At 37.6% G+C, this 13173-nt stretch overlaps 1 protein-coding gene across 1 annotated transcript in view; it reads left to right on the top strand.

Annotated features, from left to right (window-relative positions):
- The window catches only part of LOC129213269 (uncharacterized), a 106454-nt gene that overhangs the window by 20336 nt on the left and 72945 nt on the right, over positions 1 to 13173 (top strand). The window contains exons 9-13 of the mRNA XM_054843009.1: positions 2581 to 2684; positions 4203 to 4368; positions 5802 to 5984; positions 8949 to 9101; positions 10383 to 10527. Of these exons, the coding sequence (XP_054698984.1) occupies positions 2581 to 2684; positions 4203 to 4368; positions 5802 to 5984; positions 8949 to 9101; positions 10383 to 10527 (751 nt within the window). The remainder of the gene's footprint in view (positions 1 to 2580; positions 2685 to 4202; positions 4369 to 5801; positions 5985 to 8948; positions 9102 to 10382; positions 10528 to 13173) is intronic.

The following is a 13173-nucleotide window of genomic DNA, read 5'->3' as shown; positions in this document are numbered from 1 at the left end:
AAATTTTGCACTGAGTTATTAGATGGGAGCTTGTCTAGTCAGCAGGTGTGAAGCAGAATGAAGTCAGTCTACAGTCTAAAATTATTTCACCTGGAAATATATTTAGTCTGGAAATTTTATCTGGAACTGTGCTGCAGTCTCCAGCTGATGAGCCACCTGAACTCAGCAGCAGCTGCACACACAGCTCCTTGTGATGAGATCCATGAGGCTCCCCAGCTCCCCTAATCACGCCGCCCATAGTGTATTTGCATGTGTAAAAATGCACATAAGGTCTGTGTTTTAAAAATGCTTTTGAAGAACTTCATTAAATACAGTTCTCTGTATATTTTATAGACCATGAAATGTAAACTGTTTCACTAGCTCCATAGTGTTCAGGGTTTGGCAATTTCTTTTTAAAATAGACCTTAAAGGTAATGATGGAATGGAATACATGTGGATCTAATGGAATTTTAGCTATGGAATTATAAATGTTATCAGAATTAATACCCAGGTAGAGTTTCATGTACGAGAATAAATTTCAGTTTGATGAAATTAATATATTATTGGTAAAAAGAAAAGAAGTCCCAAAAGAACAAAAACATAAACAATGTTTGTATTGGATCTGAAAAATTATTCCCTCAGCCTGTCAAACAACACAGTAAGAAGTTACTCCATCTTCTTACTGAACGACGGCTGCTTTTTACTGAGAATGTTTTGGCAGTCTTAAGTAAAAATCAATGCTGGCACTGGGTTATTCCAATTTTTCATTGCTTTTGGAAGCAGCTCCTGGAAGGAAGGTCAGGAAGTCAAAGTAGGTCTCTCCCTAGACCTTTGGAAATGTCACTTAGTGGAATTAGAGTTTGTTTGTATGATTTTTCATGAAGGAAAATGTTTTCTTTGGAACCAGAGCAGTAGTCCTATGCCTAAGCTTTTCATGCCTGAAGTGAAAAAAGAATTGAAGTAAATCTGTATGACATGGACTGTGATTAAAACTTGTACATTATAAAGTTAGGTTAAAATGAAGATAAAAGCTACTGTGTCTAACATTCTGCTTATTTTTCAAGTAATGAGACCTATCTCCTTTCTTGAAGTTTGGATCAGGCCTCAGAGGAACACACCTACATGCTATTTAGCATTTAAAGTACCATTTTCCAAAGGCTGTACTGAGGCCAAAATAACAACGTGATTAATAGTGTACATGCAAATGAAAATAATCTGAAAAAAGGAGAAAATATCTTCCTTTCTCAGCAGAGGACAGACTGGGTAGGTAATACAGAGCCTGATTTGAGTCAGGGTGACACTGAAAGGTTTGTACTGCATAAAAATAGAAAGGCTTCTGTCTTATTGATAATGCGTTCAGTTCAATTTAATACTTGATTAATTTGATTTCCAGCATCACATTTTAGAAAACAAAAATTATTGCTGGTAATGTAATACACATCCAAAAGTACTTTGAAAAAGTAGTTTCTGAAAAATACTCATTTCAGCTAACAGGAAACTGATACTGCCATATAAATTAAGTGGGGAGGAGGAGTATGTGGTGGTTTAATGTAAAGTCTAGTACAGGTAGTTACTTAACAAAAAAGTGTGGGTCAGCTCTGAATTGCTCTTAATTCCTTTCAGCCATGCACATGCAAATAAATTCTTAAACAGAACTATTCAGCTTCAACTTTACAACTAGATTGAAATACTTAGGGTTTTAACTCTAAAGTAGGTTTTTCTGTTTTGCCCACAAGAGCAAGGGGCAGCTTGCGAATGAAGGGCTGGGATTTCTTTACTCTGAAAAATGTGTGTGATAACGTACTGCAGGTAAAATAGCTGCTGTATGTTGTAGCAATTCAGCTTGGCCAGGGACAACAGCTCTTCTACTGCAGACCCATGCCCCCAGCCTGTTAGTGTTTGAGGCATTTGGACAATGCTCTTAATAACATGCTTTAACTTTTGGTCAGCCCTGAATTGGTCAGGTATTTGGACTAAATGATTGGTGTTGGTCCCTTCCAACTGAAATAGTCTATTAAGTTGTAACTAATCCTGTGTTGCCTGCAGAGGTAAGAGCAGTTATGCTTGGGCTTTTTCCCAGTAAGATGGGATATTTTCACACAGAGGTACTCCAGCAAAACTTTTAAGCGTTGTCCAAACCTCAGTTAAATGATCTTTCTCATAAACTTAAGACTAATACAGAGGTAGCTTGACTGTTGTTTCATTTTGTGTTGAGGCTATGTCAGCAGTTCTAGTCATAAATCAGGATCTTGTTGTACAAACACAGAGAAGATAATGGCCTTCTCTTCTAGATTGTAACCAAAGTGCTGCATTTTCGTTTATTATTCGTGTGCTAGTGGTGTGCATAGTGGTCTAAGCACTGTTGCTTGAGGAACTGAGTGACATCCTAAGTGAAAGCCCTTCTCCTTTTATGTTTCAGCCTGAAGAGAAAAGCAAGAGAGGGAAGGAAGATAGGGGCACAGGGAAGAGAGGAGGTTTTCCTCTCAGATTACATTGTAAATCAATGGCAAGACTGGTATAACCCAGTCTCTTGTGCTCTGTTCTCTAAAGCTGGTTTCTGCACAGCTGTAATACTATGTTTATTGTTGCATTCTCTTACAGACTGCAGAGCTTTTCATGACTCTTGTGTTTGAGCTTCGACATCTTTCTCTTGAGGCCTTAAAAGCACTATGGAAAAGATCTTCTTTTAAATGCAGAGACAACTGGTAATGCCCCTTTAGTAATTGCATTTAAAAAAAAATATAGGAAAGAAATGTGTTGTAAATACTGAAAATAGATTAATGTTTTAAATCCATGCCCAAATGTTGGATTTAAATTTGGAGCACTTTAAAGGAAGAATGTATATTGCATATCTTGTTTATGTGACAGAAGGATGATATTCTCTCCTTAACTGAATAAATTGTGTTCAAAATAGACTTTCCTGTCCCATGCCTATTCCCACAGACAGACTTCCTGTTTCAGGCACAATGTGAACAGGAAACTTGAGTCATGGCTTAGATGGAAATCAGTGCTGCTGGTGTTAAGTGTCTACTCTCGTTTGTTATGAAAAAGCTTACCTGGATCTGTACCTTCAGTGCCCTTAGTACTCATGGGGGAAAGGAGACAAACATTAAGCTGGGAGTATGGACGTGGTAGAGCCACATCTTTCAGTAGCCACCTGATCTCAGGATGGTTATACCAATCGTTGAACTGCAGCTTTAAAGATCAAGGCCCCCACTCCTCTGCAGTCAGGAATAGTTCTGGTCCAGTCGTTGGAGACTTTCAGAAATACTAATCCAGCAATATTAAAATCAATGTAATTTTTTTCTCTCTTCAAAATCAATATTCTGAAAAGTGTAAACAAAGAAACAAGTTTTTTACTTGATTTCGGTATAAAATGTCATCAGCCTGTTTGAAATTCATCTAACATCAGGTTTTATTTTTGTAACAGTATCTTAAACTTTACTTCTTGCAACAGGGGCAAATTTTGTTTTGGCTTAGGTTTATTCTCACCTTTTGACAAATAGTCATGTTTAGATTACTTTCTAATATTTAAGAATATTAACTACCCTGCCTCTTTCCATATTAACTTTAAACTAATTTTACTCAGGATGAGGTCATTAACTTTAGGAGCTAAAAAGAATCCCATGCAGAGTACTCTGTTACTCTGATTGCAAGTGCTTTTACCCAGTTTAGTTCAACTGCTTCCTAGTTAATGCAAAAGTATACATCCACCAGTATAGGAGGTAGGCACAGAATATTTACAGAGGGACTCTTAAGAGCTGAAATGTGTATTGTCTGTCATGCTGCTGTAACCTTCCCACTTAGATAAGGTCTAAAAAAGCACAGGAAGTAAAAGCTAGTCAATTCAGTTTTAATATTTTCATTTGTTATTGGTGAAATGAAAGAAAAAAAATCAGTCCTTTAAGGTACCTCAGTCTTTAGAAGTCAAACTTGGGATATGTTTTGGCTTCATTTTCTGAGAAAGCTACTGAATATTTTCTTAAAAGCCTAGTTACACACAGTGCTTGAAACACCAATACACTTCTTCACATCTTGGCTGAAGCATATTTCTGTAAGGTCACTAAACCAAAGGATAATATTTATTTCTATGGAATATGGCGTTTGCTTAGCTGGTGGACCTTCATTTACTTTGAAAGAAGCTGAACCTCAATGTGCTTGTTATTTGATTCTCAAGTATTCTGATCATTTTATATTTGCTGTACTTTTTTCTTGTGTTACAGGCAGCCACTAATAGATGCTCTCCCATCTTGTGCTACAGAGGCATGTGTTGTCCTAATGAAAGAAATTATAGCTTCTGGAGAAGTCGAGGAAGACAAAGTGGAATATTTCTTCTGGTCATTTTCATTCATTCCTAAACCCACCCCGGGCATGATTGAATCTCTTGCTGTGAGCCGATACTGGTTTTTTTCTTTTTTAATTTATCATGAATCTAGCTGGCTCATTATTTTTGTATTTTATAGTAATAGTCTTTTTCACAGATTTATACAAAACTCCTACCAATCCAGGTAATTTTGGTGGTGAAACTACTGGCAATTTTAATCTTGATTCCAAAAGAGGATGCAGTCATGTTTGGTCACTGGAGATTGATTTGCACTTGTAGCCTAGACACTTTAAAAAAAAAAAAAAAAGAAAAAGAAAAAAAAAAAGTGTGAGCTACCCTGTGGACTCCAGGGACTGGTTTGGGCTAATTAGTTTTGAGGTTCAAGGTCAGGTCAGTGTGAGGAGAATGATGGTGTTGCAGCCACCCCCTCGTTTGGATAGAGAGCTTTATTCTCCAGTTTGGTTTAAGCTTTGTATTTAGCACCTGGGGACATTTCAGTCCTTTGTATATGCAGTGCTATTGCAGGTTTTGACATTTTTCCTTAAATAAGTTAATTGTATGCAGAGTAATACTGGCTCCATTTTATAGTGTATTTTTCCTTTAAAGATCTGTTGTTCTGATGGGATTATACAGTGTAATCTGTCATACTGTTAGAGTCTGAAGTTGGATTTTCTGGTTTTTGTGAAGCTGCGTTGTTCCAAGTAGTAAAATCTTAGATAGTCTTGTAGCTTAAATAAGCCATTAAGAGTATTCTTTTAATTAGGTAAAATGTTATGCCTGCTTTGCTTGTGTGCTAATGAACCATTGATCAGCCATGGAGAATCTTGTGGAGTATATCACAACCTGCTGTTCCCAGTCATACGGGTTCCGACCAGCATTACAAAAAACAGCTGTCAGTGTTAGCGGGCTTTCCACAGTATCTGCGTGAAATGATTCATCATGAGTTCACTTGGGCTTCACAAACATTTGTTGAAGTGGTGGGATTTTCAACAGTAATAGGTTTGCTTCAGAGGATACAGAAATTTGGAATTTGCAGGTTTATGGGACAGAAAATCTTATTTTCATTCTAAAAATGGTAAGCTGCCCATTACTTACTGAGCTGTCAGTGCTTTTTGCTAAGTATTGAAGTGGGACTTAGAGAAACTGTGTATTGGTGAGGGTTTTACTATTTTGAGCATCCTGGAAAATAGTTTAGAATTGTTTTCATACTCCTTCCTAAGCACACAGGGCATGATTTCTTGTGAAAAGAACTGACACCTATATCATGTTGACACTATGTTTACATGTAAAGGTGGAAGAATTTTCCACTATATCTCTGCAGGGTTGTCCTTTTTTTGTTTGTTTGTTTAGATCCTTTAAGGGCTGTTTGAAAATATGCATTGTTGAGATTGAGTTTTAGTGTGTAAAAATTTCGATACATTTATTTTCTATTGTGTATTACAGTAGTAATGAGAGTCACTTTTCTGAAACATTTTGTTCTTTTTGTGCCTGTTTACAGCCTTTGCTGAAGTTACCGGGAGCAAGCCAGAGCTGCTTCTTAGGAGTAGCTGCTCTCTTACATAGGTTTTGTTCAGTTTACACCTTCTGTGATGATGTACCTGCTGTGCAGAGTGTGATGAGGACTCTTGGGAAATTTTTGGGAGGAAACTGTACCGTGCAAGATTCAGAAGGGCTCAGCCAGGTATCAGTCGTATAGAAGCGTATGATACAATGCTTTACTGTTCTATTCCCTTTACGATCTGGAACTTGTTTGATGGAAGTGGCATTCAGTGGATTTCCAGAAAGCCATGAATACAAACTTTGTAAATGAATGTTCTTTGGTAGGATGGGCAGATAAAATTTTGTAATCCAACAAGTACAATCTATCAACATGGGTGTTCTTGTGTATTTAAATAAGGAAAGGTCTGGGGTCTTCTGATGAAGCAAACTTCATAACTTGGAGTATGGAAGAACACCCATCACTCCCCTGTAAATTGGCATGTTGAGGAAAGTTTCCCATTCCTTTGTTGACTCAAATTCATGTACAGTTAGTGTTAGCTGTATTATTGCTGGCTAATAAGTTCTGCTGAGTCACTGTGTTACTGACAGCAAGTCAGTCATTATATTGGGAGACTAACAGGAGAGGTAAATTGTTCTTAGTTGCTGTGTGTGATCTAGTTAGGAGTAATTCCTGTCACAGTTCTGGCGCTTTTTATCTTTAATTGCCATTTGCTGCTGAAGAAATATCTTTATATCTTCTGTTTGATGATCTACTTAAACAATCGGTTCTTCTTTGTCCTGCTTAGAAAATAGAGATGCTGGTGACAGTGTATCAGATAGCAGTAAGAGCCCAAGAGCTAAGTTTATCTATCTCATGTATTTTTGTCTGTTTAATTTTCCAGTGTGCAAGCTAAACACACGGGATTTGTATTTTTTTTCATACAGTGTGAGCAGTCTGTTCACTTTTATTTCTTACCCCATTTATTGAAGGAATAACTTAAACCCCTAGATTTTATGTATTGGGAGCCTTGAGCAACATTTTGATTAAAAAAACCAAAAGATATGCCATTGCTGAACTTTTTTGTCTTCCTGTTAGCCATAGAATCGTAGTTTCTGTGTATGTTTTCAGTTTCTTACTATATGCTGTATGAAATTACCTAGTTTATTATGGTAGAATTGGGATTTTGTGTGGTTTGGGGATACATTACTCTCATTAGAAAAAATTGGAATAGATGATGTATCTTTTAAACTCTGCATTCTCCATTGGAAAGAGGCATCACTGCACTGGTGAGTCATCTCATGTCTCTCGGAGTTGCCTCACTGGTCTCTACTGAGCTCTTAGAAGTATTTCAGAAAATCAAACCAGCCATTTAAATTCCCAAAGATGGATGCGGGGTGGGATTTTCAAGAGAAGCTTTCATTTCAATGTTGCTAACTGATTGTCAGTGGGATTGGTGTGATCACCTGAGCATCTGCTCTTTCCCTACTTCTTCCTCCATCCCTTGCGGCCAGCTGGGCAAGGAGAGTGCCACATGGATAATTCCAAGCTAGGGTTGTGCTGCTGGACTGGATGACTATACATGCCAATTTGCTTGCAGTTGGTCAAATGAAGCAAATGTCTATTCAGTTTATATTACAATCTTTCTCTGTGGGCAAGGGCACTAATTTTTCGGCTCTACTGTGGTGGATTAACCCTGGTAGGCAGCTAAGCACCACTCAGCCATTCACTTACTCCCTCTGCAGTGGAATGGGGAAGAGAATTGGAAAGGCAAAACCAAGAAAACTCATTGGTCGAGATAAACACTGTTTAGTAAGTGAAGGAAAAAAACCCCACAAACCCACCAAAAAAACCCCAAAACGTGATGTAAAAGCAATCGCTAACCACCAGTAGACTGGTGCCCTGCCAGTTCCTGAGCAGTGGATACCTTGGAACCACCCCCTCTCCCTCCACACACAGTATTATTGCTGAGAACGATGCCATATGGTTTGGAATATTTCTTTGGCAAACTCAGGTCAGCGGTCCTGGCTGTGTCCCCTCTCAGCCTTCTACCCACACCCAGCCTACTCGCTGGGCAGGTGGAGTAAGAAACAGAGAAAGCCTTCGTCCTGTGCAAGCACTGCTCAGCAGTAGCTAAAACTTTGTTGTGTTATCAACAGTGTTTTGGTCACGCATCTAAAACACAGCATCATACAGGCTGCTATGAAGAAAATTAACTCCATTCCTGCCAAAATCGGTGCACCCAATTGCCTGCTTTCATGAAAACTTGGGGGGTTTTAACCCTTTTTGTCATCCAACAAATCTGATTAAAATTAGCCAAGAGATTATTAAGTCAAAACAGGGAACTGTTGAGCCTCTTGAAACTAAGCAGAATGTTGCAGTGAGTCCACAGATATGTAGGAGGTGTCTTTGACAACTTTACTGAACATGCAGAGCAGAATAGGAGAGACCTCCCACCTGATGTCTCAAACCAACAGTGAATAGAGTCTTTGACCCAAATGGTTGTGGAAGGTTTTTGAACATTTTAACTGTGCTGGCTTCAGTAGTTTTTTCTAGGGGTTGTCAGTAAAAGGAAATCAGGCCCCATATTGCATTGAAGTCCCTGGGCTCTAATACAGAGCTTGTTATTAAAAATTCATTGATTGCCAGCAGTAACATGCTTTCTGGGTTCTGAAGTTGCACAGGTTTCGTGTATGTTTAGAGAAGAAAACTGGTAACGTTATAGCATCTATTGACACATTCTTATTTTAAATTGGTTATTGTGTCCAAAACTCTGTGTTGAATCACTAAAAGGTCAGAATGTCTGTGATCAAAAGGGACAAAATATCAAAGTACTTGAAAAACTTTTACTGTACATCAAATTCCTGACTTCTGTTTTTCCATTGAAATGCAGGGGTTTTAAAATTCTTTTGTATTCCACCAGGTCTAATCCAGATTTTACTTAAAAGTGCTACATGGCATTAGAACAGCCATCCATATTTATATGAGTCTTGTCCTCACATTAAAGCCAGAGTATAGCTGGTACAATAGTGGCTGCAGGAAGCTCCCCAAATGATCAGTGATAATTTTAAACAGAATTTTGCACAGAAAATGTTAATGCAATAAAATTTTATGTACAACTGACAACATATGGGGAACTTTTCATTCCAACTTGCTTTGTATTTACAGATGCAACTGGTGTTAAAAGCCATTGGAAATGCAGGACTGGCAGCAGCTTCGCTAGCTCCTGTTTTGAGCTTGTGTGCTTCCCTGAAAAGTAATCCGATTGAAATTCGTCTAGCTGCTATCCATGCCTTCAGGCGCATTCCCTGTTCTGTCAGGGTAAGTGATTTATTGCCAGCAGGTGACTGATGGCTTCCTGGCACAGTCCCAGAGTTCTGACTTTCTGGAATAGTTATGAAACACACAAGCAAATAAGGAACAAGTGTAAACGTGTCTTCAAGCAGAGCTCCTCTGCTGTTGGAGAGATTGGTAGGACCACGACCACCCTGATGAACAGACCTATAATATGCTTTGCTATAGTTGAGGTAACACATCCAGTGACTGAGGCAATGCTTGTGACTTCTTAAAAAGTGACTTCAGTCGGGTGGCTTATTTTTGTGTTGGTTATGGTTGAAAACCCACAGTACTTGATTTTTCCTACAGTCTGTACCACTGTATCGTTTTCTGAAATGCTAAGTATTAACGTGAGAAGCTTCACTGTCATAGTTAGAACATTTTGTTAATGGTTTAATAGAGGAAAACACAAAACTTATTTATCTCAAATAACTTGATACTACAAAGAATGGCAAAGCTGGCAGTCCTGCTCCAGAAGAGCAAGAGGTTCCACATGGACTTGCACTTGGAGGAGCATTTTCTATGGCTTTTTAAAATTCAATCACAGCATGGATTGGCATAATCTGCTTGTTCTGTAGTTATGAAGCTTTGTGTTAGACCTGTTGAAAGTATGAAGTCAATATGTTGTCATACACCATATCATTGCCTAGCAAATGAACTGCTAAACTGACACCCTGTGAGTGGACTGGGGGTAATGCTAGTATAAATGTTACTAGTGTCAGTCACCAATGTCTTAATTTCTGGCAGTTCACCAAACAACTCATACTTGTTGATGCTGGGGAAGTATGGAACAGAATAAATTTGTTTCAGTCCTACCCTTTGATTGAGACCAGGAGTAATGGTCTGAATAGCCTGTTAACAAAAGCGTAGTCATTATTGTCAGTGTATTAGCTGTGGCACATGCATGGAATATAACAGAACAACTCTCTCCTGTGGTGGATAAAACCGTCATTCACAGTAGTGCTAGCAAGCAAGGCTCTCTGTTGCAGACAGTCCTGTATAAATTAGTTGGTATAGGATTCAGATCATAATGACAGTTTGTTCTGGAAAGTCGTGGATAAGGTAGTATAGAGAATATGTACATACATTTGTATACATGTTTCATGAAGTGACTTTGTCAGGTATAAACCAATGGCTATCTCTTTCAGAAAGAAAAGCCCACCTGTACCTGAAAGTACATACATGAGATATTTTAGGGGAGTAAATATCATAATCGTCTTTCTCTTTTGGTTATCTTTTGGTTATCTCTTTATCTTCTTCTCTTAGAATGCTATATTAATTCAGCTGTATCAAGCAACCAGTGAAGATGTGGAAGTAAGGATTGCTGCTTATTATATAGCAATGAAATGTCCACATGAAGAGTTATTTAAACAAGTACAAGAGACTTTGCTGAAAGAAACATCCAGTCAAGGTTAGTCAAGCAACTACTGAAGTCTTACACATTCCTAATACTTCAATGTAACATTTAGTTTACAGGTGTAATGGTACCAACCTATATAAATTTTTATTTAATCTTAACAGGCTGTTTTTAAAAGACTGTTTATATGATGGCCACATTTTGTATTGGAATTGTGATACTGTTATTTTAGCAGCAGTCAGTAAGGAATGACTCTTCATAGAATTAGTTCCCTCTACTGGCAACATTTCATTAGCTGAATGCTCTTGAGAAAGAGATGCATGGAACATCTTTAGTGCATTAGAAATACAAATAGATAACTACAAAGTACATTTTGTTAAGTTGAGAAAGAAACAAATGGCAGAAAAAAGATTGCAAGCTGCAGGTATAAATAAAATTTTTCTTAATTACATTTTTAGTGCTCCTAAATTCCACATTTACTATTTGTTTACTTGATGTAATATAAATATTTATTATAAGGACTTGCTACCATGGTCTTTCTTTGGTACCATCGTCTTTTGCAGTGTTTTATACAATTTTAATATTGATCACAGTATTTTAAAGATAGCATTAGACAGAAACTAAGCAGATCTTAAGACTGCAAAGAAAGGCCTGTTAATTTTCATTTAGATGATTTAAGATACGTAGGAACTTTAAGACTTCCTGCAGCTAGTATCAAGGCTTAATGGGATGTGCTTCATCACTGTGCCAGAAGTGATTCTTCAGGTCGACTGAAAGTCCACTAAGGATCACAGTTTGAAAACTGTGGAACTAATGGCAAACAAATGGCATCAAGAAACTGTTTATAACACAGGGAAAAAGCAAAATGTGGGAACTGGGACGTTGTGTTATGAATGCTGTGAAAAGGACTTTGTGAGGGCTGTTAATCATATATGTCCAAATATATAATAGCTGGCCAACAGTGTAACAGTCATTTGGGGAAAAGGTTAGCATAAGTATAATGTCTTAATTATTGATAGTTTATTCTGATTTATGTTTCCTGCTTCTGTGGCCCCATGATCAATTATTGTCTGATCTGAACCAGATTACTGACATGAGGGCCTGAATTGAAAACTGATGCCGAGTAGAAAATCTTCTATACTATGTTTAAAAATAGTCATTTTATGTAAGTAGCTTATCTGAAGGAGAAGCTGTTTGGGTTAGTATGAAGTGAAACTGTAGGTTCTATAAAAGTACAGAACACTATCAGCTCTTTATTACCAAAGCACACAGGTGTTTAAGCTGATCCCATACTTTGGGTGAAGGAGGGATTTTTTTCTAAATGGTTTCACCACATTTAACAAAGAATACGTGTAGACTAATCTTGTGCTTTTAAATCTGTCAAGAAGGAGCAAACATGAAAGGGGTATCTATGAGGTTGTTTGCAGGCAGATGAAAGCAGGCTCTGTCTGATGTGCCTGGATCCTAGCCAGCTCTCAACTTGAAGCCGTGTATCTATTTTATCAGGATGTTATGTCCAGACCAGTATATCCTTCAGTGATTATGAGTTCAGGCTCAGCATTGTGTTCACCTGATGATGTGGCTTGTGGTTTGGAGGCAACTTATTCCCTTCTGTTTAGAGTTCAGACAGAAAGAAATTGCATCAGCCTGCAAAATACTGTCAAGGTGTACCCTCAGTGACTCTCCTGCCTGTGGCTCCATGTGGAAAACAAATACTGTCTAATTTATGAAGGAGCTCTACGAGTCCATCCAAAATGCTGTATGTTTTAAACAATTTAATGCAGTACTCATGAATTTTGTTAATTTTCTTCCTTTTTCTTTGGTTGATGTAACACCTAAGTAATTCATCTAATAGACTTTTGAGTAACAAGTACTTTTGAAGGCATAGAGCACATATTACTTTTTAGTTGCCACATTCAGAAAAGGCAATATGAAAAAAATAAGTTGTATTGTGAAAAATGCAGTTATATCAGTGTTCAGTGTCTGTGCACTGAATTAGCACTGGAGTCTAATTTCTTTTATCTTCAGGAGAAAAAAGCGCCTTTATTTAAGAACCAGACGCCAAAACACGTTTGCCCCTCACAATGCAGCGCATACATGGCCAAACCATGAATCAGCACAGTGTCATGCAGAAATATTAATTCTGAATCATAACTGTTTAACTGTATGTGCTGTGCTTTTTTTGGTTTGGGTTGGGTTTTTTTTTTTTTTTGGAAGTGCTTTTGGAAATGCTGTACATCACACAGTGCAGAAAGATTGGAATGATTTGTTTGCTGTATGTAAAGAAACTTTATTGCCTATTTTCTCTTGCAAATCCACCTGTAATTCCATTATAAGCCTCAGGAGAGTTGGTGATCACTTGCCAGTGTTCATGTAGGGTATCTGATTAATAGACCTCCCTATATTTAAAGTTGCTTAATGCTTGCCTTTAAAATGCTTTGTTTATTCCTGCTTATAGTTTTTAACTGTTATTTTAAGATTTTCATGTCTTTGCTGTCTATCCCAGACTTAAATATTTTTTTGTGTTTCAGTACACTGGGTCTGTGATTTTCAGGAACAAAATGAGTGGTGCTGCCAAAGTTAAAGTTTAAAATCATCTTTTAAATAATTTTGTTGCATCTGTTCTTTGAAGAAGGAACAGAAACAGTCCAATATTATTCGAGCTGCATAGCTTGCCTCTAACATCTTTTCTTTTGCAGC

This window comes from Grus americana, chromosome 15, assembly GCF_028858705.1.
Source record: "Grus americana isolate bGruAme1 chromosome 15, bGruAme1.mat, whole genome shotgun sequence".
Taxonomy (NCBI): Eukaryota; Metazoa; Chordata; class Aves; order Gruiformes; family Gruidae; genus Grus; species Grus americana.
This window is presented reverse-complemented; position numbering and strand designations above follow the sequence as displayed.